The sequence below is a fragment of the Xenopus tropicalis genome, chromosome 6, assembly GCF_000004195.4.
Source record: "Xenopus tropicalis strain Nigerian chromosome 6, UCB_Xtro_10.0, whole genome shotgun sequence".
In the NCBI taxonomy this organism is placed as follows: Eukaryota; Metazoa; Chordata; class Amphibia; order Anura; family Pipidae; genus Xenopus; species Xenopus tropicalis.
Window position 1 is genome coordinate 90,399,021 of NC_030682.2, and position 26,337 is coordinate 90,425,357.

At 39.1% G+C, this 26,337-nt stretch overlaps 1 protein-coding gene and 1 long non-coding RNA gene across 2 annotated transcripts; one reads left to right on the plus strand and one right to left on the minus strand.

Annotated features, from left to right (window-relative positions):
- Positions 1-10,642: 10,642 nt before the first annotated feature.
- LOC116411723 lies at positions 10,643-11,251 on the minus strand. Its single transcript, XR_004223315.1, has 2 exons — positions 11,185-11,251; positions 10,643-10,896 (listed from the first exon to the last, which is right to left on the minus strand). It is a non-coding gene; the product is annotated as an uncharacterized LOC116411723 (long non-coding RNA).
- LOC100491539 (glucosaminyl (N-acetyl) transferase 2 (I blood group)) lies at positions 10,856-26,053 on the plus strand. Its single transcript, XM_002932685.3, has 3 exons — positions 10,856-11,844; positions 18,996-19,085; positions 25,116-26,053. The coding sequence occupies exons 1-3, from the start codon at positions 10,935-10,937 to the stop codon at positions 25,304-25,306; spliced, it is 1,191 nt and encodes a 396-aa protein (XP_002932731.2). The 5' UTR covers positions 10,856-10,934; the 3' UTR covers positions 25,307-26,053.
- The last annotated feature ends 284 nt before the right edge of the window (positions 26,054-26,337 follow it).

Sequence of the window (26,337 nt, forward strand, 5' to 3'; positions counted from 1 at the left end):
TTACCTACCATGTATATAAGTTTGGCACATCCCCCCACCCAGACCACACTATTTGCATTACATATATCCCCTCTCAGTTCATAACTATTAAATAGCTTAGTTTGTTTGCAAATGAAGGGACCCATAGGGTTAATCTGTCCCTATGGCTTTAAACCCTACCATTTCCTATATGTTCTTGTTACTGGGCAAAGACCCATGTATCTAGTTTACAATGCATTATGTGCCTTATTGGTTTATAGGTTGACCACTCCCTTTGCACTAGGAAAGTGAGATAGTTAGTCTAGTTAGAAAGAGCAGTTTATGGCTCCAACCAAGAGAGATTAGCTGGAAGTACTCTTCCCTACAGGCACTGTTGCCTTAGGGGTATATTTATCATGCTGTGTAAAAAGTGGAGTGAAGCATTACCGGTGATGTTGCCCAGGGCAACCAATCAACACAAAACCAATGAGTTCAACAATTAGAAAACTAAAGCAATGCATCTGATATGATATGGCTGCTATGAGCAACATCACCGGTAATGTTTTACTCCACTTTTTGCACAGCATGATAAATATACCCCTTAGTGTAGGACCGCAGTTAAGATACAGGTATCAGGTTAGTTCCTATCCCTAATTCACAGTCAGCTGTTTGGGATCCTTGACTGCTAAGGTATACATCCTAAGGATACAAGATACTTGTCCAGGCTACTCTCAACAGTGGTGCCATGCTGTTTGGCTGTCTTTACTTTGCCCACACTCTGTTGAGGTGGGATAAAAGGGTGGAAACCATACCTATCTACCTTCTGTGCCTTTATCTGCTTAATCCTCTGAGTGAGTATTGCATAACCCTGTGAATCATTTGTCTTGGACAAATAAACAAGTTAAGTTTTCTTTTACCGCAAAAGAACCTTCTGGTGTTTTACTTTGCACGCAGCCTAAGTGAGTAGTAGTTGCCCATCTTGAATGTTAGAGTCCTATGTATCCCATGCTCTAAAGCCTATCTGGCTGGTATTGCCTGTTTTCACAGCCAAATAGGGGTTACACAAACTTTGGATGAACCCTGCCAGGCCCTCGTGCCTAATTCTAGTTTAACCTTATCAAAATATGTTGAATATCTAAACCTTTTTTTACTGTGAGCCAAGGATTGCTATTAGGTTACTGATCTCAGGTTACTTACTGTAAATCATCAGTTACTGGTTCCAGTAACAAAAAATAAATATTGTCCTTCTACTAACTAAAAGCCTATCCAATTTTGTACTGACTGATTAAAACTGATTGCTACTTAGTTGCCATGGACACCTATCTTTAAATAACCCCTCTGTGATTGTTGAATATTGTATTTGATTTAACTGAAATCGTTCTCCTTTCTTTATTACTTCCCCATTGTTTTTGTTTTTTGCTTCTACCCTTAAGGGTATATTTTTTAATTTTTTTAAATACAAGTGTATTGATATGCTATGTATTTCATTATGTATTATTGCATTAGTATTTGGGGCCACACAGCAGTATCAGACTGCCCTCCTAGGGGAACCTAACACCCAGGTCCCACTCTCATAACAATTAGATGGAGGAACTGACAAATTGTATAGGGGTTCTTTGGGCCTTTGTTGGAAATAAAAAAGGCTAATGGGAATTTCCCAAGACTGAAGCTTACTAGGACATCCTGGTATAGTCTAGCAGACCACTCCAACCCTGCTGCCCACAATAATAAGTCCAGCAGTTGGGCAATTTCAGCTGATAGAACACTGATCCTCTTTAATGGCATAGCAAACATGTAATCTATAAAGGCTGGAGTGAATTGATGTTTAACATAAAAGCCAGAACACTACTTCCTCCTTTACAGCTCTCTAAGCTGTTAGCAGTCAGTAACCAATCAGTGACTTGAGGGGGGGGCCTAATGGTACAAAACTGTTTAGTTAGTTTGCATTTGAATCTTACCTGCGTGCTTACAAACTAAATGAACAATTATGTCCCATGCCCCCCCCCCGAAAGTCACTGACTAACTAAGAGGTTAGAGAGTTGAAAGCAGGAAGTAGTGTTCTGGATATTAGGTTAGACATCTGCTCACTCCAGCCTTTTTAGATTATATTTTTACCTTTTAGAAATAGTTTTTATTTTGCACAGTCTGTCTACTTTATCCAGTTTCATTTTTACAATGAACTGTTCTTTACTGTACTGTACTACTGTAACCTATAGTATATGTCTACAGTAGCTACAACAGACAGATACAATGAGTGTTTTGTTAACCTACATGAGAATTTGTTTCATTTATTCAAGTGCCAGCACTGGTGCTTTTAGCGTTTCTATCTTGCAGAAGGTGAATTTTGTGCACCAGCTGAAAAATGACCATGTGTACCATTGTGTACCATTGGCCTTAAACTGTTTTACTCATTCTTATAGGATATTTCCATTGACTGATCACTTGTAATACACAAGATACTGCTTTTGTAACACCTACCAGAAGTGTAAACTGGGAGGTCTAAGGTAAGGTTTTTTGAGCAGTGTTACCTTAGCAATGGCACGCAAGAAGATTTTTCCCCCACACAAAAAATTGTTTGACCTATTGGCTACAAATCTCCTGAAAAAATACCTTACCGTTCTTAGATCCATGACACATTCCTTCTCATGCATTTTCTGATAATTAGCTGGGATATCTAAATGTAAAGTGTTTTACATGCACTTATTCTAATGGATCCAGATAACAAGGTGTTTGCTGTCAATTTGTCTCCTTTGGGTTTAACAATTCACCGCAGACATGTGTGCCATTGCCCTTAAAGGTTGGGTAAATGTTTGGTAGGAAGGATGGGGGTAGGTAAAACTGGAGCAATTGAACTATAACTAGTGAACCAGACAACATAAGTCAATGCTCCACATATTTAAACAGTTACATTTAATTAATAAAGTAGCAGTAAATCAGCCTCACTGACAAACATTTGTCTATTTAAGCAGATTTATTCTCCATTCAATGGAGGCTATAACTTTAATTTGTTGCCACTTATTACTCAGTTGTAGCACTATTTTATATTGTAATTGGCAGGCACCTTAAGCACAGAGAGATTAGATGAGTTTCCAAGGACCTGATATGAGTTAAATTTGGGCTGCGTTATAAGGAAGCCTGGAAAGTTCACAATGAGGTATGGAAGGCTTGATCTGGATCCCATAACTCTAAATAATTCTATCAGGCCTGTCCAGGCCTAGTCTCTCCCTACCAGCAATTGCTTCTTTCTCTGACTGGTTAGCTCACCTAGTTTTCCTTTATTTACTGCACACTCCTCTCAGGGTCAACTTTATAAGTAGCTGCCATCTATTGCTGAACCTGCACATTTTCAACTATATACATTAATAATATAATCCTTCCATTTTACCCATTTACAAGCCTTTTTCCCAAACATTTTTTTGTTATTTTATTATTGTTATTATCCTTGATATAGCACCGACATCCCCAGTGCATTACCATCAGAGTCTCCCCTAGTTGAGCCTGGGAATCAAGACACATATCACATGAACAAACTAGGTTAATTCTATAGGGAACCAATTAAAGTTCTTGTAGGTAGTGTGTAAAAAACCATAGCACTCAGAGGGAATACATGCAAGCACAGGAAATAACATGTAAACTATTTTCATATAGTGGCCTGGCTAGAACTGAACCTAGGATCTGAGTACAGCAAGGCAGAATTGTTGACCACAGTACCACTAATTGTAAAATAATTGAAAACTTGGATCCTTTTATGGTGTTGCCAAGAAATAAACAGATCTGTCAAAATGAGGTGCCCAAAACTGCCGCAAGTGCCTGCTATGACAGTCACCTAAAACCATAGCTCCCAACTGTCCCGATTTGTACGGCACAGTCCCTGTTTTGACAGCTCAACCTGCAGTCCTGATCTCCTGCACGGAACACTGATAAAAGATACAAATGTTTCTCAAACTTAATTAAAAAGTAGCTTTTGGCACAGAGCCCAGAAAGTTAAAAAGCCCCCCCTGCACTGAGATACAATTGTAACTAATAAGCTAAATAGGCCTCTTGGGAGAACTAAGACTTGCAACTTAAAGGGCAATTTCAGCTTTTTTAACAAAATTGTAATAACACATAAAACAAGACCCCAAAACTTTAAATAACCTGCCAAATTTATTCAAATGGGAGTGCTATTTAGAGGGTGTGGTTGCAAAATTGGGCATGGTCAAAAAAAAAATGTCTGCGCTACAAGCACCATTTCTTTTTGTCCCTCTTTCCATTTTCAAATATTGGGAGGTATTCCTGAAACCACTCATGCAAGTGCTTGTAAGCTGTGTGATTTGGCCCCCTTCACTAAATTGGCCACAGCCCTGATCAGACCAACCTCCCCCATCTACAAATCCTGACCCCCTTATCCACTCAAATTGAGCTGTTTTAGTTGGAAGCTTGCCTCTTTCTAACCAGTTCATACCCCCAGCTTTAGCTGAGTGCCTTACAGGAGTTCTGTCTATCCCCCAGTGACAGCCCTGACTGCAGGAGCCCACCAATTACACTGCTGCCCTGGGCTCATCAGTCCCTTGAAGCAGCCTGGCAGTGAATAATAATCTCAAAGCAATCAGTCTCTGACACTCAAGGTATGCGTGCACTATATAAGTGATTACAATAAAACAGTTATGCCAGGGATGGCCATCTTACTGTCCACCAGGTACCTTTTCACAACCCTGACCTTAGGGGCCCTTTTGGTAAGTGGCAATAGATGGCAGGGGAGGCATCATGGATGTCCTACATGTAATCCTCCATCTGTGGAAAGTGATATCTTCATTGGCACAGAAACACAAAGCACTCAAGAGTATGATTTATATTAGCACGTGCACATACATACCCACAAAGTTATACTTTACATTAGCACATTCTATGCATATACACTGAGCTATGCATTAATAATTATATTGAATCCTTTTAATCAAAATTCACTTTTCAATAGCAAAACAACAAGAGTCATTTATATTGATCCATGTGTAAGAGGGTTAATTTGTTTTGGTTATGTTTGCGATGTCTTGGTTTCTACAATAGATGGTGGCAGTGGGGAGTAGGGAATTAAAAATAATGGGTATTATTACTACAAGTCACTGCCACAGTTGGAGCTTGAGAACAGTTGACTCCCTGGAAAGATCCTAGGAAAGTGGGAGAGGTCTAAAAGGGTTTAAAAGGAGCAGGTGTGGTCCTCTTTGGTTTGAGATGCCACACCAGAAGAAACACTCCCAGTGGGCGGTTGTTAGGTTTAGCCATGAGAGGGATAGCTTTTGTCATAGTTTGTCCTTGGGACAAGAGGCAGAGAGGACAACTAGTAAGTGAAGCCTTTAATGCACCCAGGACCAAGACAAGGTTAATACCCTGGAGGTTGCCCCGGAAGTTATGTATCAAGTGAAACCCTGGTGTGCTTAAAGCCTAATGCAGTAAATGTGTTCAGATGGGAAGTACCTGGCTAAGCTGGCTGCCACTACATGCTTCCACCCTTTATGAATAGGCCTCAAACAAAGTCTTTCCCAAAGTAAAGTTGTGGTCTAGGTGAATTTAATTTTAATTTCTTAAAGTTTCCAGGGCCGGCTGTTTGCCAGCACTAGTAGAGTACTGTCTAAGGCAGGGGTCCCCAACCTTTCTTGCTCGTGAGCCAAAGTCAAATGTAAAAAGACTTGGAGAGCAACACAAGTTAATGGAGGTGCCAAATGAGGGCTAAAATTGGCTATTAGGGAGCCTCTATGCATACTATCAGCTTACAGGAGGCTTTAATTTGTAGTAAATCTTTTTTTATTCAACCAAAACTTGCCACCAAGTCAGGAATTCAAAAATAACTACCTAGTTTGGGTGGGGGTGGGGAGCAACACTGCGAGCCCCTGGTTGGGATTCACTGGTCTAAGGCAAAGCTCTAATGTTGCCTCAGGGAAAAATCAGCCGTAGTCACCAATTTCCTTTTTCCTACAGCCATTCATAGGAAAAAGGGGAAATAAAAAAAAAAAAACACAAAATGAAACATTGTGGGCACAGGCCTATGGTGCTTATTGTGTTTGGGAAAGCTGAATATAGAAATATTGTTCCTTCTATAGTATTTCTTTACAAATGCTATAGACACATTAGGCTAACAGGACACATTTTGCTGACTAAAATTAGAGAAGAGTATGAAATAAAAAGGGAACTGTGTATTCTGAAAGGCTGTTTAGTATCAGTTTTTTTCTCTGCAAAATGGGAACTGTACTTTTTTTGTTTTAAAAGACAAGGAAAGTGCTATTCACTATTCAATTTGTCAGCACCCCAGGATGGTGCTCCTGTTCACTGAAACCCACTGGCAATGGCTATTTGCTAATAAGCACCATGCTGCCATCTTTATTACATTTTCAAGGGATTCGCACACATGAAATCGTGACCCAAAACTTAGACTTGGTGGGATTTCCAGAAAATTATTTATATGGAGGGTCCAGTCCCCAAACATTACACCTCTGCAGGGATTCCTTGCAATAATACAGGGCACACGTAAGTGCACTCATGCACAGCCCATGGAACATCTGAAAGACTGAACTGGAATGGCGGCATGGTGCTCATAGAGAACCTACGCCTGTGCGTTTTTCAGAATAGTGTTGGCTCAGTGTCAGCAGCTATATTTACTGGGGGAGGGGGGGGCTAACAGATGAGCACCCCCATTGTATAGTACCCTCCTTAGCCTTCAAGATATACATGGTTTATTAATGTGCTACCTTAACATATTTTTCTGCAAACAACCCAATCATGCTCATCAGTAGTGAATTACAATCAGTGCACAACTGTGCTGTTTCTAGGAATAAAAATAAGTCATGTAATGTAAAAAACAAGAAAAAATAACTATTTGTGAAAGATATTTTTATAGTGAAAGGTTGGCCTTGAAGGGGAAGGAAAGGCTAAGTCACTTGGGGGTGCCAAAATGTTAGGCACCCCCAAGTGACTTAGATCGCTTACCTTGTACTCCGGGCTGGTGCCCCTGTTAGGAGAAAAAAGCACCAGCCCGGGGTACCTGTAATGAGCACTTCCTGCTTCCTCTTTCTCCTCCCGGCGAAATCCGTTGGACGGCGCATGCGCAGTAGAGTGAAAAGCCGACTTTCTTGTTTAAGTTCGGCTTTTCACTCACAAGCGAATCGGAAGGAGGAAGCCATCGCTGCTACCCCGGGCTGGTGCTGTTTTCTCCTAACAGGGGCACTAGCCTTTGGTAAAAGTTAAGCAATCTAAGTCACTTGGGGGTGCCTAACATTTTGGCACCCCCAAGTGATTTAGCCTTTCCTTCTCCTTTAATACTGAAGATGCTCCATCAGTATAGATACTAAGGCAATGCAGTCATGCTTATCTTCTAAATCATTCACTAGGGGCTACATTCATCAAATCACGCGTTCGAATCCCGAATGGGAAAAATTCGGATTGGATACAATACTTTCTGAAGATTGCAAATATCACGAAAATGCTAACGGAAAAATCGTATTAGTCATGATAATATCATATTGGCGATCTGAAATTTTCGTACCAAACGATTGTAAACAGCGGGAAAACCTTCCCGACTTTGATCCTTCTGTGCATGATTTTGGAAGCCTCCCATAGGAATCAATGGCACTGTGCTGCTCCAACCTGGCCCAAGGAAAGTCACGATAACAAAGCTTGAATGAATCTGAAACATTCGTACTCGGCGCGACAATACGATTTTGTTGCACAAATTTTGTCGCAAGCTATGAGATTGTCGCTCAAGGTACAAAATTGTCGCGCAAAATAAGCTCAGAGCATTCGTGCATTAATAAATGTCCCCCTAATTGTATATTACACCATGGGAAACACTACTCTTCCTTTTTAGAGGAAGTGTCCCTGCCAGAGACAACCTTCTCTTTGTTTTTTTTCTAGCACCTTTCTTAGTAAAGGGAATTTAATTTGTTTATAGTTTAGGGATATATTTATTTAATCACCTACAGTAATTTGAATGGCTTCTTAGTCCGTATTTTCTCATATTATTTTTCTGTCAGGACAAAAAAAATATAAATATGTCTGACCACATTGTCACCTTACATCATAATGGATACTATACGCACACACTATGGGGCCCATTTACTTACTCATGAACGGGCCGAATGCGTCCGATTGCGTTTTTTTCGTAATGATCGGTATTTTGCGATTTTTTCGGAAAATTATCGCGACTTTTTCGTTACCAATACGATTTTTGCGGAATAACACGAGTTTTTCGTAGCCATTCCGAAAGTTGCGATTTTTTCGTAGCGTTAAAACTTGCGCAAAAAGTTGCAATTTTTTCGTAGTGTTAAAACTTGCGCAAAACGTCGCGCCTTTTAAGTTTTAACGCTCCGAAAAAAGCGCAACTTTTCGCGCAAGTTTTAACGCTACGAAAAAATCGCAACTTTCGGAATGGCTACGAAAAACTCGCGTTTTTTCGCGCAAATCGTATTGGTAACGAAAAAGTCGCAATAATTTCCGAAAAGTCGTAAAGGCGCCGAAAAAAATCGCAAAAAATACGAAAAAGTCGCAAAATGTTCGTTTTCCAATCGGAATTTTTCCAATTCGGTCGGAATTCGTGTCTTAGTAAATCAGCCCCTATAATTATACATTACATATCAGTGTACTTGTATCAGCTTATTCCCTAACAATTTTAGTTGGGTGTTAAAACTTTACAAGACAGGAAATAAGGCCATGTGTCATGAGTTTCCTGAACAGGTGGGGACAATCTTTGTCCGGAAATCTGCTTGAGAATGGAAACTGATTTGCACTTTATACACCACTACATTTATGTAATTTGTGAAACACTTAATGGAATGATGGTCTATTCTAGATTCAAATTTCAGACATGATAAAAAGGAGTAGTTAACATGTAGGTTATTTATTATGTTACAGAATGTCCTATTCTTAACAACTTTTTATTTGGTCTTCATTTTTTGTATTTATAATTTTTTTAATTATATGCCTTCTTTTTCTGCATCTTCCCAACTCTTTAACAAAAACTATTGCAGTGTTAGGCTACAATTTTATTGTTAATGTTGCATATTATTACTTATCATTCTATTCAGGCCCTCTCATTATGTTTGGTTGAAACTTCAGCTTATTCTTCCGCTTTGTCTTATTCTTCTTATTCTTAGCGGCCCCCATTTTCTAATCGCTACTCCTGCTACAGTTTTAGGGGTACAACACCCAAACTCTCCACACTTCTTCACCCTATAGCGGAGCAGGTTGCTTGTGCTTTTCTAAGTGATCCGGCGCCGCTCTGTACGCCCCAATTTTCCCATTGACTTTGACAGGGAAGATTTTCAAACTGCTGCCACTCTTAAAGCTTTGAAGCTACAGCCCCCAAACTTGAATAACATAATTGTGGGGTCACCCCAAATGAAACAGCGACATTTGTTGGATGGACCAAAGTAGGTGGGGCCAACAACAACAGGCAATCTGATTTCACCTATAGACTTCATACGCTTAAATTTAAACTGCTGCCATTCTTTAAATATTAATATGAAGGTCCCCAAACTTTGCAGAGCTAGTCACCTGGTAACTGCAGTTCAGAGTTAGAAAAAGTGGGTGGAGCCACCAACAGCCAATCAGATTTTACCTATTGATTTTCAATGGGGAAATTAACCTGCTGCCATTCTCACAGTATTAACACCAGGGTCACTAAGGGAATGCATTTTTAGTTTTTAAAAAGTGGGTGGAGCCACCCAACAGCCAATTAATTTCCACCCATTAAATTTCATTGGTTTATATTTCAACTGATGCCATTATTTAAGTATTAATGCTAATGTTGTTAAACTTTCCAAAGTTAGTCACTGGGTATTTGCGGCTCAAAGTTATAAAATGTGGGTGGAGCCACCAACAGCCAATCACATTTACTTTAATGGCGAAGTGTAAAATTATGTCAGTCCCACAATTTTTAATTTGCAAAGTTGGTCACTGGGGGACTGCAGTTCAAAAATATGAAAAGTGGGTTGGGCCACTTACAGCCAATCAGATTTCATCCATTGAATTTTATTGGTTTAAAATTAAAATGCTGTCATTCTCACACTATTTATGCCAGGGTGCCCACTGTTTGTCACTGGGTGACTTCGACTAGAAAAAGTGGGCACACCCACCAATCACAATTTACCTATTGACTTTTATTGGTTTAATTTTAAACTTCTGCTGTTCTTTAACTATTAATCTTAGGGTTCCTAAACTTTGCAGAGTTAGTCACTGGGTAACTGCAGTCCCAGGTTATAGAAAGTGGGTGGAGCCACCAACCGCCAATCAGATGTCACTCGTTGACTTTCAGTGGGGAAATTTAAATTGCTGCCATTCAGACACTATTAAAACCAGGGTCCCCAAACTTTGCACAGTGGTTTTTACTATATAACTGTGCATGAGCCCAGCAACATCAGGGTGGCACAACACTGCTATAGAGGGATATGTCCCTTGTAAATGTAAAAAGCACAATTTCCTTTGTCCCTCTGGAATGCAGGTTTTCCTGTTCAGTGTTATTACACAGGATTTATGTCAGGGATATTGGGTCACTACTGTAAATTTGATTTGGAAGCGCAGGGCTGTAGTACTCCGTCACTGGAGTTCATCACTGATAAGGAAGCAAACAAGCACAGAAAGCTGATCTATAGGAACACCCGAAACAGAAAGATGTCACTGCTGGCACACATTTATAAAGAAAGTAGACTCACTGGAAAAATATTTCTCATTTTATTTGCTCAACACTTGAAACAAGTTAAAGGATATATAAAATCTCTATCACAAGATCCATGAAGACACCTAAATATCAGCAAAATGGATTCATTTTCTCCATGTCTGTGTTGGGAAGTCTTCTTTGATTTGCTTTGTAATATCATTATTCCGAACAAACTGTAATACAGGAGGAGACTGTGATTTTTCCCCAGGAGAAAGCATTCCTTTGGGTGAGTACAGAAATAGATATAACTGTAACTGAACACACAACAAAGAAGCGAAGAATCAGGAATAGAATGATTTATCCAAAACAACTCTTTTTCATCTTTCTTGCACTGGGAATGGTTATATTGCTAAACAGCATTCTCAGCCAATCTCAGATTAAAAAAGCACTGGTATTTTCCCAACAGATATCTTTATTAGAAGAAGCCTGTCAGGCATTGGCCAAAACGAAAAAATCTTTCTTTTGGAATCATTTACCTAAAACATATTCACACAGCAGTAATTGTAAGGATTTTATATTAAAAAATAATTACATTACACTACCTCTCTCAGAAGAAGAGGCTGCCTTTCCATTAGCCTATATACTGACAGTGCACAAGGAGTTTGAGACATTCGAGAGACTGTTTAGAGCTATCTACATGCCCCAAAATATATACTGCGTCCATGTTGATGAAAAGGCAAGTGCTGATTTCATGCAGGCTGTGGACAGTTTAGTCCAATGTTTTCCCAACACATTTCTTGCTTCAAAAATGGAACCGGTGGTGTATGGTGGGATATCCAGACTCCAGGCTGATCTGAATTGCATGAAAGATCTGTTGGCATCAGACGTGCAGTGGAAATATGTTATCAATTTGTGTGGGCAAGATTTCCCGTTAAAGACAAATAGGGAAATAATACATCATATTAAATCATTTAAAGGGAAAAATATAACTCCCGGGGTATTACCACCTGCCCATGCAATACCAAGGACCAAGTATGTTCATCGGGAGGATATAGTCAATTCACGTGTAGTGAGAACAAGGGTTCTAAAGCCTCCCCCTCCTCATAATATCACAATTTACTTTGGCTCTGCATATGTTGCACTCACAAGGGAATTCACACGGTTTATTCTAGAAGATCAGAGAGCTACTAATCTGTTGCTGTGGTCCAAGGACACCTACAGCCCAGATGAACATTACTGGGTAACACTGAACAGAATTGCAGGTATTTGTACATGTTACACTATTAGAGCATTAGTAATATTGCAGGAAAAATATGAATGTGTTGTTAATGTAGCATTATTTGCAATTTATATGTAAGTGAATAAAAAACATTTCCAGTTAGAGTTGCTAGTCATCTTCAGGACATACATAAAATCTTTATATAGTATATAGTAATATATATAGTAAGGGTTCTAAAGCTAAGAAATTGTAAGCATCTGTTTAAATGGAAGTGCTATTCATGCACAAGATTCTTACCTTGTCTCATGGCAGCAGTGCTCTGCAGATTATGCGTGGCAAAAAGTCTCTTCTGCTAACTTTAATAGCTGGCATTCAAATTTTTAAATTCTAGTGATACAGTGCCCCTTGACCTGCGCCATACTTCCAAAAATAAGGTGCGGGGGGCAGCATCAGAAAGTCATTCAAGTCCTAGACCGATTCTGCAGCTTATCTACCAATGCATTGGGGCACTCTGATGGGCCTCTCTGATTACACAGGGTTAATTTTCCTGTCGGATTGAGGACCACAATGGCTCTGATGGCTCCAATTTTTCTTCATTGTGATGTTATCATTTAGCTCTAGGGACAAACAACTGGAGAAAAACAATATCACCCACCCTAGGATAGCATATTGGGGGTAAAATCCACTCATTTGGTGACCTTGCAAACAAGTGGATCTTAAGTGGCTAAAGCCAAATCTATTGCCACCGTTAAGCAGGCAAATCTGAGGAAGCTGTTAATTAAATAGAGCTGGCAAGAGGAGTTTCTCAGACAGATTTTGTGTAAATGGCAGAGCAAGAGCTAAAACAGCACAGAAATAAAGATGTTCATCCTGCACACTGTCCGTCTGTCTGTGCAATAGTCTTCTGTCTGTATTCACTGTAGTATTCTTTGCTCTCACACAGCTTGTGCACAGACAGGATAGCACAACTGCCCAAAAAACAGTGCCTTTTAGGCTATAGTAACCACTTACATTTGAACAATGAACTTCTCAAATGGAGATACCTTGGATTTCCTCAATGAAAAAAAAAGGTTTTTCTTGATATCAGGTTCTCTAATCAGCTTGGTGTCCCAGTCTGACAATGATAAACTTTCTAATTCTATATCAATCCACCAATCCTTCAAGAACAAGAGCATTCACTGAAATTAATAGAAAGGAGGTTTCATCTTTAGGTTAAAAAAAAAGAAAAGAGTTGCTACAGTAAGAGCTGTAAAGTTGTGGAATTCTCTCTCTGAATCAATCATACTGGCTGATCTATTAGATATTAAGAAGGGGCTGGGTAGCTTATTAGCGAAACAGGGTTAATGTAGGATTAGTACAAAGCTTATACAGTGACTGTTTCCTTTTCTCAGTAGGTTTTATATAGACATAAAATGTTGAACTTCATAGACATGTGTGTTTTTTACCCTCAGGTATAATGTTATTACGATTTGTATTTCCATTTATGCCAATAGAAGATTTTAGCTAGACAGTTAGTTATTAATCCACAGTTTAAGTCAGGTAGAACTTTAGGTACAGAGGCAGGGCTGTATTTATATATCGCCTTGAGACCATGTGCCCCAAGTGGCAGCTTTAGGGGGACATTCGATGGATGCCTATATGCCTATATATGTTTAAAATACTTAAAAAAAGTGCATCCTCCTCCAATGGATGGCACATCCTCCTCCAACACTTACCAGATGGCTCAGAGCCCTCCTCCCACTGATACAGCTAACTTACATGGCAAGTGGATGCCCCCAAAAATATGGTATAAAAGAGCTATAGACTAATATTATGTTGACACCCCTCTGAGAATATGACCCCTCCCTCCACTGAGAACTCCCAAATCCCCCCTTTTTTTCTAGCGGTTGAATACCAATCTGAGTAGGGAATCTCTGACTGATTAATATTGGTGTACTTGATGTATATTAGACAGAACCAATACTGTTTATTGTTGATTTTATGTTATAAATGCAAAATAAAAACCTTTGAAAAATATTTTACAAAAGGAGAAGTCAACAGTAAAGTTAAGTAAACAAACAGTTAAATTCATCTTTGAGCGAATTTTTTCTGCAGGCATGGATTCGCAGCAAATTTCCGGTGAATTGTTTCGCAAAACTTCCGTGACAAAAAAAAGACACGGGCGACCAAAAAAAAGATGTGGGCAACAAAAAAGACACACGTGAAAAAAAATCATGTGACAAACGTGTTTCGCAAATTTTTTCGCCGCTTCGCACATTTTCTGGCTGTTTCGCAAATTTTATGGCGAAGTGAAACGGGACAGATTAGCTCATCACTACTCAGGAGAAGCCTTTTATAGCTCCTGATCAAATGACCTCACTGCCTGAGCTACAGGTTTAGAGGGTTGTTTGCTGTTAGAACTCTGTTGTTTGAATCAGATTCAGTAATCTTGTTTAGTGTTTGAACCTTAAGATTTTTGCAATCTTTTGTTGTTGTTCCTGAGTCATTTCAGTTGATGTTTTGTTACTAGTTACCAGTGAGCAGTGTTACTTGTTAATTTTGGTTGGTGGGCAGATAGAAATTGTTTAACTTTAACTCCCTACCACTGCTTGTTTTGACTCTCAGCTTTACAGGGAGCTCTGCTGTTACTGGGCAATTGTTACCCTACAAGTCAAACAGCTAGAGTCACTCTCCCTGTGGAGTGCAGCCCCACCATCTGTGCTGTTTGCTCCCTGCCACTGGGTCCTTCCTGCCTTGTAATCGGGACCTTCTGATCCCTAACAGCATAGGGGCACCTAACAATTTCATCTTTTGGTTTTCTGCAAAAACATCATATTAACAACAGATGGCACTCTTTCCACATGGATTTTCTAGATGATCCACATTTGTGTATTCTGCCTTGTAACTTTTATTTTGTGCATGCAGTGATGTAGTAATCACTGAAGACATTAGGGCTTATATAAGAACACAGTGCAAATTGCTTTGCCTTTATCCATAATGCGAAATTCCCCCCAGAATTATGGCTACATTTAGGAAACTATAGTTTGCATACTAGAATCAGTTAAGATGTGCTACTCAGTCAAACTAGCTTCTTGTAGCCCCAAGTGCACGCTGTACCCTGTAAGTATTTAAATACCCACAGGAAGAGAAGGGACCATCCATATTCACCTCCAATTAACCCATAACATTCTGTGATTACATTATGTGCACACACAATAATATACAAATATACAAAGTGCCTATGTATACAATATAATAAGTGCCCTGTGGCATGTATTACATATAACAATTTGACCAAATATTGTAGTGGACAGTATCTTACGCCAACGTATTTCATCCATCAAATATCTCTCTGGCTCCAATGCCAAATTCAGAGGACAATTAACCCCAGAACTAAAGTGGATCAGGAGAAAGGTTGGCATTTGTGAGCCAATTCTCAGTAGCCAGTGAACGTGTGAGGAGTATTCTTAGGAAACATTGGCAGGTACTACAAATGGGTGAATTTTCCATACCACCTTTAATGGCCTATAAATGGAACAACAATTTGAAAGATCTTTTGGTTAGGGCTGATATAGGTTCACAAAAGAAATATACACAACGGTTTTTGGGTACCCCTAAAATGGGGACATTTCCATGCTAGTCCTGCACGCATTGTGATAATATTACAAAGGGTGAGTTTTTTACACACCCACACACGGGTAGAACTATTCAAATTAGGAAATATTTTACGTGTGACTCTACGTATGTAGTTTATCTTATGAAGTGTCCTTGTGGCCTTGCATATATAGGGGAAACGACACAGAAGGTAAAAGATAGAATCAAGCAACATAAGTTCACTATATGTTGCAAACAATTGCAATTCCCTATACCTGCACACTGCCATCAAATGAAACATTCAATTTCACAGTTAAGATATCAAGTAATAGACAATATTAATCTACTTAGATGGGGAGGAGACAGACAGCGATTACTTAAGAAATTGGAAATGCGCTGGATTAATACATTAGGTACCCTGTCAGCTGGTGGTCTGAATAGGGAATATACCCCCATGAGGTTTATATAAGTAAGTTGATGTCATGTGCTTGTTTTTAACAAATACTTGTGTTTTGTTTTATTTTTTGATTATAAAATGTTTTATTTTATTTTTATGACAGTAAGATTTAAAGATGTGGGAACTCCTGATCCATATTAGTTCTGGGGTTAATTGTCCTCTGAATTTGGCATTGGAGCCAGAGAGATATTTGATGGATGAAATAGGTTGGCGTAAGATACTGTCCACTACAATATTTGGTCAAATTGTTATATGTAATAGATGCCACAGGGCACTTATTATATTGTATACATAGGTACTTACTTTGTATATTATTGTGTGTGCACATAATGTAATCACAGAATGTTATGGGTTAAATGGAGGTTAACATGGATGGTCCCTCCTCTTCCTGTGGGTATTTAAACACTTTTTTGTATTTGTACTAATAGGCTTGATAAAGGGCTGGATTCAAGCCCAAAACGTTGCCTTTGGCACTTGAGTAAAGTTATCACTTTTTCAAATTAACCGGTGTGCTGCTGTTTTCATCATTTTTACAATTTGCATACTAAGTACCAATTTGGATGCAAATCAAAATCTGATTTTGTAAATCACTCGCAAGTTGCAACACACTGCATTCGTATTTGAATGGCATGTCTTCTTGCTCACAATGTTAAGAGAGTTAGCATTTGATTCAAATCAGTGCAAATTAGTTGCAATTATTGGGGCAACCCTCTAAGGGAACCTTGGAATTAGGTCCAGGTCCAGACCAATGGTAATTCCAGGGTTTCAGGTAATTCCAGGGTTTCACGGGGTTCCCTTCTAGGCAATGGCACTCGCCGAAAGTTACAAAGTAGCTTTTAAACAGGTAACTTTCTGTACTGCATATTATGTATCATTCTCTTATTTGATTATAGTTTAATATTGGCAAGCTTATGCTTAATGATAATCTCCTATTAGGTTATTTAACAGCAAAATGACTGTATATCGCTGGATGAGATGCTTCTCATAATTTCCTTTAATGAAAAAAGTTTGTAATGTTTATAAACTGCTTTGGAGAGAACAAATGGAAATTTTTTATAAACCCTTAATGTCTTGTTTGTTTTTTGCTTCCTGCTGCCCACCTTCCCCTTCACAACAGGCAGTTGCCATTTTGTTGCATTTTTCAACTTGTTAGAATCAGTTGGGTTAATGTAATATGCCCAGCTACAGGGCAATATTTATATATTGGCACTCAAGGGCCCATGCTTAGGGTGACAGATTTAGGGGGTGCCCTTATGGAAAATAATTAAAAAAAAATCCCCATTAAGAGGAATGCAAACATATAGCAAATGTGAAATCGCAATACAATGATACTAATGTTGTATAGGTGGAAATGTATATGTAACTACACTTTTTCTTCTGTATATGTCTATAAAATGAAAACTTCCAATAAAAAACTATTGAAAATAAAAAAAAATCCCCATTACAGTCCCATGCTTTGCATAGCAGTAGAACTGAGGGGGTACCTGTGTCTTTCTGCACGTGCACTGGGTGGTGGAGTCGGAGGCCCGTTGCCTATTGCAGCACTCACCTCTTAATGGCAGAAAGAAACCACTGTTTAGGCAATGTTTAGGAGAAACTTTTTGGGGTTAATATCCTGCACTTTTACAATGTAAAAAAAGTATGCATATCCAAGGACAATTCCACAGGGGTTAGATATTGGGTGCTTAGTCTGCCATGCTTTTTATGTAGTGCAAAAACTGCTGAAATCACCCCACCATGGCCTCTATGAAAATAACATGAAATATCTAAATAAAGTGCTAGTCGTGCAGTTCTATATCTGTTTTCAGGCCAGGATAGCCTGACAAGCATCAAGGGAACATGATTCTTTCTCTTTCGATTGCAACTGGTACTGAGGGTGGATGTACTATGGAGCCTGGGCATAAAGCTACAGTAAAAATATTTGTGTTCTAAGGGAACCAAACCCTTAGTGAAGTAAAGAAAAATGAACAGTGAATGAGATGTAAATAGTGTGTAGTAGCTTCTATAGCACACTCTTAGATGCTACTTAGAAAGGGTACATATAAAGAGCAGACTGTGCTCCACTTAGGAGATCTAGTGTGGGGTAGTTTCCTAAGTGAAATTCGCCAAGGGTATGGACACAAGTGGGTAGGGAATTCTGTGTGTTATCCCTTGGAGTACCCTGTGGTCTGTGAGTAATATTCCAGTTCCAGTGAATCCCAGTGAAGTGAATCCACTGTATGATGGGACATAAGGCAAGAAGTATTGTATGTACTCAGAAAGTACTGTGCTCTTGTTGAATAAATTGTTCCTTTTGTTAAAGGGTGGTTCTTAGCAACTTTTCTATTGTTTTTCATTTTTTATTTTTTGAATTATTTACCTTTATCTTCTGACCCTCACCAGCTTTCAAATGGAGGTCACTGACCTGACAGGAAAGCACTTTTGTACTGTGAGGGTACAATTGTTTTTATTGCTTAATTTTCTATTTTGGCTCTTCTCTATTCATATTCCTGCCTTTCTTAAACATTGGTTAAATTGGACACTAGCAACCAGATTGTTCAAAACTGGAGAGCTGCTAAACATTTGCAGTTGCAGTTGCATCATTTGCAGTTGGTCTTAATTTTTTATTATCTCAAAATAGCACTCTCTACATCATACTAAAAGTTAATTCATAAGTGAACAACCCCTTCAAGAAGCTCTTGTGCCCTGCCCTTTCAAGTTTCAAGTCAGTGTTGAGAATTACAGTTCAGCTAAGTAAAAGGGATGGCAAATGTTCTGTCTTAGAGACACTGGATAAAGATACACACAGCCAAGAAAGGGTTACAATAGCAATTTTACTTATATAACTTAATAAAAGATGAATGAAATAATAGAATGTCTCTATACAACACATAGCTACTTGTACTTTTCTTTAAAGGAAAAGGGGGGCTTCATTACAAGGAAGATCTGTAATTGGTGCCTATGTTGTTTACTGCAAAAAAGTTATTTATTGGTATTAATGGTTAACAGAAAAAAATTGACAAGAAATTCTTATATATCACTTAGGGAATTGAATATTAATACTAAGTCAATACTATATATCATGTAGTATATAAATAGAGACTTGGAGTGTGGCACTAAACAATATATCTACATTATTTTTATTATTGACATTCTTTACATAATATCTTTTCTTTATCCAAAAGATTTTCCAGGTTCTGTGCCAGATGCAAAATGGGAAGGTGACCTTAGGGCAATAAAATGGAGCGATGACAAGACTCACGATGGTTGCCATGGTAATATGCTCACATTCTTTTGAGGCATTTTTTTTCTTGATGGAAAACAATATAGAAGGACACATGATATCTTGAACATAACAAGATGTAGTGAACTCTGTTCTGGGAAGTAATATTATATTTTGATTGCCTTTCTAAAATGTTGTCCATTTATTTAACTCTGTTTAGTCTCAGTGCCTTGTTCAGGCTTAAATTTATTCTAACATTATTATCATTCCAACTATAATCTGTTATAATAATCAAACTCAAAATGTGTAAAAAAAACGAAAAACAAAATTCCACACATCTGGAGAATAGACACTTTTTATCTAGAAAATATTTGTTACAAATGCAGTGTAAAATAGCCACTATACCAAATTAAATAAAAACTAAAGTGATACTGACATCCACTTAAAAAAAATTTTTTACACCTGTTGTTGTGTTTTAATTTGTATCAGCTTTAAATTCCTTATAAACTAAATCTGCAAAGTTTTTTCGCTTCATAATTATGGTAGCACGAATTACAGACCCACAGAGCAGCCATGTTTGTTCCCCTCTTAATTTAAATGCCTCCCAAGTGAATAAATATGCCCAATCACAAACCTGCAATGCCCCTTCTGCTTTCTGCCGGTGTGTGACAAGCTCAGCTCCGCTGTCTATGTGTAATCGGGAGGGGGAGGGAGAGCCATTAGAAGCAGGCAGGCAGGCACAGGAAAGCTTAAGCTGGCCTGCTATTTAATTCTTTGTGGGAAGAGCAGGGGGGGGGGGCACAGCCCTTTGTAATAGGCAGGCAACGGAAAGATCAAGCCTGCCTGCTATCTAGTTCACAATGCAATGTGAGGAGCGAGGTAGGAAGGGAGGGAGGGAGGGGGAACACTTTGAAGCAAACAGCAAACTGAATCCTCCCAGTTTATGATGTAGTCCTTTTGACAGATTGAGAAGCTACAGTCGGGTTGTCAGTTTCAGGATCTTCAGTAGGATTTATGTAGAGAAACAGGACTTTTAGGAAGAAACAGTCAACATGACCTATAGGTAGGTTTGGAAGTAGGTTCATATTTTTAAAATAAATTTTTTGGTGTCACTTTAAACATATTAGCAGTATAGCATATTGGTTGCTGTTTGAAGAAGAATGTGACTTTAATTTCAATTTCAGTATTTGCCCTGTACTATGGGGTTTATTTATCATGCTGTGTAAAAAGTGGAGTAAAACATCACCGGTGATGTTACTCATAGCAGTCAATCAGATGCTTTAATTTGATTTTCTAACTGTTGAAATCTAATTACATAGTTACATAGTTAGTTACATAGTTACATAGGGTTGAAAAAAGACCAGTGTCCATCAAGTTCAACCCATCCAAGTAAACCCAGCACACTTAACCCACACCTACCAATCTATACACTCACATACATACACTATATATACAACCACTAGTACTAACTGTAGATATTAGTATCACAATAGCCTTGGATATTCTGATTGATCAAGAACTCATCCAGGCCCCTCTTAAAGGCATTAACAGAATCTGCCATTACCACATCACTAGGAAGGGCATTCCATAACCTCACTGCCCTCACCGTGAAAAACCACCTACGCTGCTTCAAATGGAAGCTCCTTTCCTCTAATTTAAAGGGGTGACCTCTGGTGCACTGATTGTTTTTATGGGAAAAAAGAACATCCCCCAACTGCCTATAATCCCCTCTAATGTACTTGTACAGAGTAATCATGTCCCCTCGCAAGCGCCTCTTTTCCAGAGAAAACAACCCCAACCTCGACAGTCTAACCTCATAGTTTAAATCTTCCATCCCCTTAACCAGTTTAGTTGCACGTCTCTGCACTCTCTCCAGCTCATTAATATCCTTCTTAAGGACTGGAGCCCAAAACTGCACTGCATACTCAAGGTGAGGCCTTACCAGGGACCTATAAAGGGGCAAAATTATGTTCTCATCCCTTGAGTCAATGCCCTTTTTTATACAAGACAGCACTTTATTTACTTTAGTAGCCACAGAATGACACTGCCTGGCATTAGACAACTTGTTATCAACAAAAACCCCTAGATCTTTCTCCATTAAGGATACCCCCAACACACTACCATTCAGTAGATAGTTTGCATTTATATTATTTCTACCAAAGTGCATAACTTTGCACTTATCAACATTGAACCTCATATATAATTGCTGATTGGTTGCTCTGGGCAACATCACTGGTAATGCTTCACTCCACTTTTTACACTGCATGATAAATATACCCTTAGGGCTACATTCATCAAATCACAAGTTCGAATTCCGAATTGGAAAAATTCGGATTGGATACAATAATTTCTGAGGATCGCAAATATCACGATAATGCTTACGAAAAAATCGTATTTGTCACGATAATATCGTATTGGCGATCCGAAATGTTTGTACCAAACAACTGTAAACAGCGGGAAAACCTTTCCGACTTTGATCCCTGTGTGCATGATTTTGGAAGTCTCCCATAGGAATCAATGGCACTCTGCAGCTCCAACCTGGTCCAAGGAAAGTCACGATAACAAAACTTAAATGAACCTGAAACTTTCGTACTCGACGCGACAATACGATTTTGTCGCACAAATTTTGCCGCAAGGTACGAAATTGTCGCAGAAAATACGCTCAGAGCATTCCTGCGTTAATAAATGTCCCCCTAAATGTATGTTCATACCATGAATGTATTTGTTTCTTCCAAGTACTTCTGAATACAATCTATATAAAATGCAGATGAGAAAGTTGTAAGTCTTGCACCTATATCATTGCTTCTGTCCCAAAAAAGCCATATTACAAAATAAATTGAGAGTTCTGACTACAGACACATGTTTCGAGAAGTGGCTCTTTCTCAAATGAGCTTACAGTTTAAGGTCCCTATCCCATTCACACACTATGTTCAGTTTTAATAGTAATCAGCTAACCTGTCTGTATGTTTTTGGAGTGTGAGAGGTAACCAGAAAACCCAGAGAAAACCATACAAACCCTCTGCAGATAGTGACCTAGCTGGAATTAAACCTAGCACCTCAGTGCTACAACATTACTAACAAGTGCTATGCTGATAGGGACCTCAGACTGTAGAAACAATTAGAGATATTAATCCGTGCCCCCCCCCTTAATGCTCATTCACCCCCACTGCAAAGTGTGCCCCTACAAATCCTAACTTGCATGTCTGAATGGCAGGTGCCACACCCCCTACCTGCCCCTCATCAATGCAACTCTGCTGGACAAGTGAATTCATGGGGGTGGTTGGAGGTCCCATTTTAGCTCCATTTATTTTGTATTCAGGGCAGGATGTAAAGGGTAAAAACATGGTGGACTGCACCGATTTTTGGACTTTGCTTCCTGCCTTGGTAGTTGTACATTACGTACATTACCCTTGTATGTTCCACTGGAGCAGGGACTGAAGTGAATGATGAGCACTGTGTACATTTGTCAGCACTTTATATCTTTCTTAAAGGAATAGTATCACCAAGAAATGAAAAGGTATCAAAGTAATTAAAATATAATGTACTGTTGCCTTGCACTGGTAAAGGTTCTGTGCTTGTTTTGGAAACCCTATAATTTATATAAATACCCTGCTGTATAGCCATTGGGGCAGCTATTCAAGCTGCAAAAAAAGGAGAAAAGGCACAGGTGACGTAGCAGATAATAGGTAAATACCATTGTTTTCTAAAGGACTTATCTGTTATCTACTATGTAACCTGTGACTACTCTCTTCATTTCCAGCTTGAATGGCTGTCCTCATAGCTATAAAGTATTAATATAAACTATAGAGAGTTTCTAAAGCCAACAGACCAGTGTTACCAGTGCAGGGCAATTACTTTAAAACACTTTCATATTTTGGTGTTACTGTTCCTTTAACTTATATGTCAAGGGGCCCAGATTAATTGGGTAAATCATCTCTATTTAGAACCAGGTATGCCCCTTGACTTAATTACTATTTCCAAATGTAGGAGGCAATTTCACTGTATACTGGGACATCAGAGTGTAAGACTTTCCCTCTGGAGAATTTGTGGTAAGCTCTAGTTTCAACATTTGATAATTATGACCCTTTGTGCTTTCCTATTTTATTCAAATTAGACTACTTGGCCTGCCATTTTCAATAAGGACTGGTTATTTTCTTTTCAAGATGTTCTGCCAAGGCAGTGCAGATTGTTCCTGACATCTAAAAAAACAGTATGAAAGCACATGAAAATGTTTTAGAAGGCAAGATCTGAAGGCAGGGCCTGGGAAGGAATTTAACAAGTTGTGCAACAGTTTCCATATACACACAACAATGCTTTGTCCATACACCTTCTGTCACAGTTTGTCCTCTCATGATGTCTAATGGGCTGTACATGAATCTCCATTCAGCTGGCTTTATACCAGATCTCCACAATACAGGTGCTATGCTGTTTTGGAAGTACAGTGATTTGTAGTGTCTGTTATAATAGAAAGGTACTAAATTGTTGGTTTTTCTCAAGAATCTAGATTACAGCTTATACAATAAAAAAGAACAATGCTGTTTCTCTTATTTTATAAAGAATTACATAAACCTGATGTAATATGTTCCCTTTCTTTCTTTTTAATAGAGGGGAGATTATTTTCTCCATTACACATACATTATTTGTTCTACTACTTTCTAATATAAAAAAGAACAGCTACTTATAAAGAAAGAAAATATGTGTAGTTTTCTTAATTCCAGATTCAGAATCACAGCTATGGCTATTTTAACTCTTTGTCTTGCCACTATGCTGGATTGGACAAAATCTGATATTCTTTATTGGCAGGGGCCTCAATGCCAGTTGATCTGAGCAGGCTTGTAGTCCTGGACTACAATTTGTAAGAGTTAGCTGATTGAGCACCCTTGTGTTCCTGAGAGGGAGGCATGAAGCCTAAATGCAAATGTGACAGAAGGGCAGTGTATTCAAATTTAGAACAAAACCCCCCTGTGAGTAGCTCTACCTAAGCACAAACTCAGCACATCCTTGTGAATAGTTGAATAACTAGAAAGTTTTCCATTTTCACTTTAGTAGTCATTTAACAATACAACCCTGATCATCCTAGACTACAGCTCCCAGTATAAATAACCCTGCTATGCTACAAATATAGTCCATTAACATCTTGATAAGCTGTGGTTAAGTGTCAGGCGCAGCCACAGGTGGGTGGCTGGCAGGTAGGAGCTTATATGCCGTGTAATATGGGTACAGGGGGTACTGCGCTTGTGGATAGCCAGGAAACAAGTTATGTTGCTGAAACATGATTTATTAAAGAAAATGGAGTAATAAGAAATATGGAAGTCCTTACAACAGGCCAGTGGTCAGAGGCAGGCAGAAGACGAAACAAATCCGTAAAACAGGCAGAGGGTCAGGACTGGCAGCAAACAAGGAGGGTCCAGAATAACAGGCAGTGGTCAAAGGCAGGCTGAAGGCAGGGAGAGTCCAAATAATCAGGCCGAGGTCAAAACCGGGAGATCAAACAGAGGTCGGGAACAGGAGTTGTGGAACAGGGTAAGGTAACGGAATCGGGCAGGTATGCGGGCAGGGGTCAGGCAGGAACAGGGACTGGAACAAGCGGGTAAGGTCACTGGAACGTAAAGGGCTTAATGATCAAGCAACCAGGGGCTGCTTGTGACAGGCTTATAAAGCCCGTTAATTGACCGATTGGAACCACCTGGGCTAATTAAGGGAGGAGAAGGAGAACATAAACACAGAAGCAAAGAAGAGGGGTTAACAGAATGTTCAGGGCTGGATGCCCAAAGTCTCCAGTGGCTCAGTGTGGTAATGCAGAACCTGCCTAACATAGAGTCCAGAGTTCTGGTACAGGCAGGTCCTGACATTAAGCAACAGTGTTTCTATAAGACACTGACTATGATTCCATGTGCGGTTATACTATAGGAGTGAGTCTTTGGAATGAGTATAGTTGTACTTTGCTAGTGTTGCTTTCCTTATCAGTTGAAGTATAATACACTTCTGACCTACACAAAGACACATAACCAGACACCAACACATAAATAAACTAGCCAGTAATACAATTTCTTACATTCTATTTTTTTTTTTTTTTTACCAGGTCATTATGTTAGAGATGTTTGTGTTTATGGAACCGGGGACTTGCAGTGGCTACTAAAATCACCATCCATGTTTGGAAATAAATTTGAGTTGGCATCCTACCCTCCTACAGTTGAATGCCTAGAGCTGAGATTACGAAAGAGGGCCTTGGATTATGCAGAAATATCTTTGCAGCCTCACTGGGCTTTTTAACAAATGTCCAAGGTATATTATAAATGTCTTCCTGGCCAACACATTTGCTGCTGCAATAAAAATACTGCTAGCAAATATTCTACCAGAAACAGGACAATTGTTGGTACAAATTCTATGCAAACATTTTACTTGTAGAATAAATGTGTTTCTCTGTAATCAGTTGCATCAACTGTACCAAGTTTCTATAGAGAAATTATTAGGAATGGCTTTATAGGTGATTACATGTAACTCAGTTGCACACCTCTATTTCTCCTTGTTCATCATCTCTGTTATCAATTGGCATTCACATACACTCCATCTTCTCTCCTTCTGCACTTTTCTATCCTAGAGTTCCCTTTCCAATTATCTTTGCCATTTTCTCTCCACAGCACTGCACTCTTCCCTCAAATTTCCCTCCCAGCAGTGCATCCTTTCTTTTACAGGCTGCAGTCATAACTACTTTGTTATCTTTCTCTATCCCCATTTCCCTGCTGCTTGCACATCACCTTCCTTGGGGACTGCACTAAGCCTTTGTATAATGCCTAATGAATGAACCACATGACTTTATTTAACCCCTGAGTGGCTTTTCTGTTGAGGGAAACATGGGTTCTACATTAAATGCTGGAGAATGCAGAAAATCAGAAGTTGGGTTTCCTCTGAGTACTTTGGTTTTTCTGCCACACTACAAAACATTGGTTCCTGATGAAACTTAGCATAGTACAGGTATAGGACCCATTATCCAGAATGCTCGGGACCAAGGGTATTCTGAGTAAGGAGTATTTCCATAATTTGGATCTCCATATCTTAAGTCTACGAAAAAATCAATAAAACATGAATTAAACCCAATAGGAATGTTTTGCTCCAATAAAATTAGTTATATCTTAGTTGGGATCAAATACAAGGCTGATGGTACACTGGCTTTTCTCCACCAGTGCATGACTGGCTTTTCTCCACCAGTGCATGACATCTGGCATAGATGTAGGGACCCTAAGATTTAGGCCCCTTTACCTAGGACCCCCCTTAGGCAGGCATGCCAGCAAGTGACCTTTATT

Coding starts and splice junctions, on each gene's coding strand:
- LOC100491539 (XM_002932685.3), top strand. CDS start 10,935: ATGATTTATCCAAAACAACTCTTTTTCATCTTTCTTGCACTGGGAATG. Junction 11,845..18,995: donor AACACTGAACAGAATTGCAG/GTATTTGTACAT, acceptor TTTATCCAAAAG/ATTTTCCAGGTTCTGTGCCA. Junction 19,086..25,115: donor GACTCACGATGGTTGCCATG/GTAATATGCTCA, acceptor TTTTTTTACCAG/GTCATTATGTTAGAGATGTT.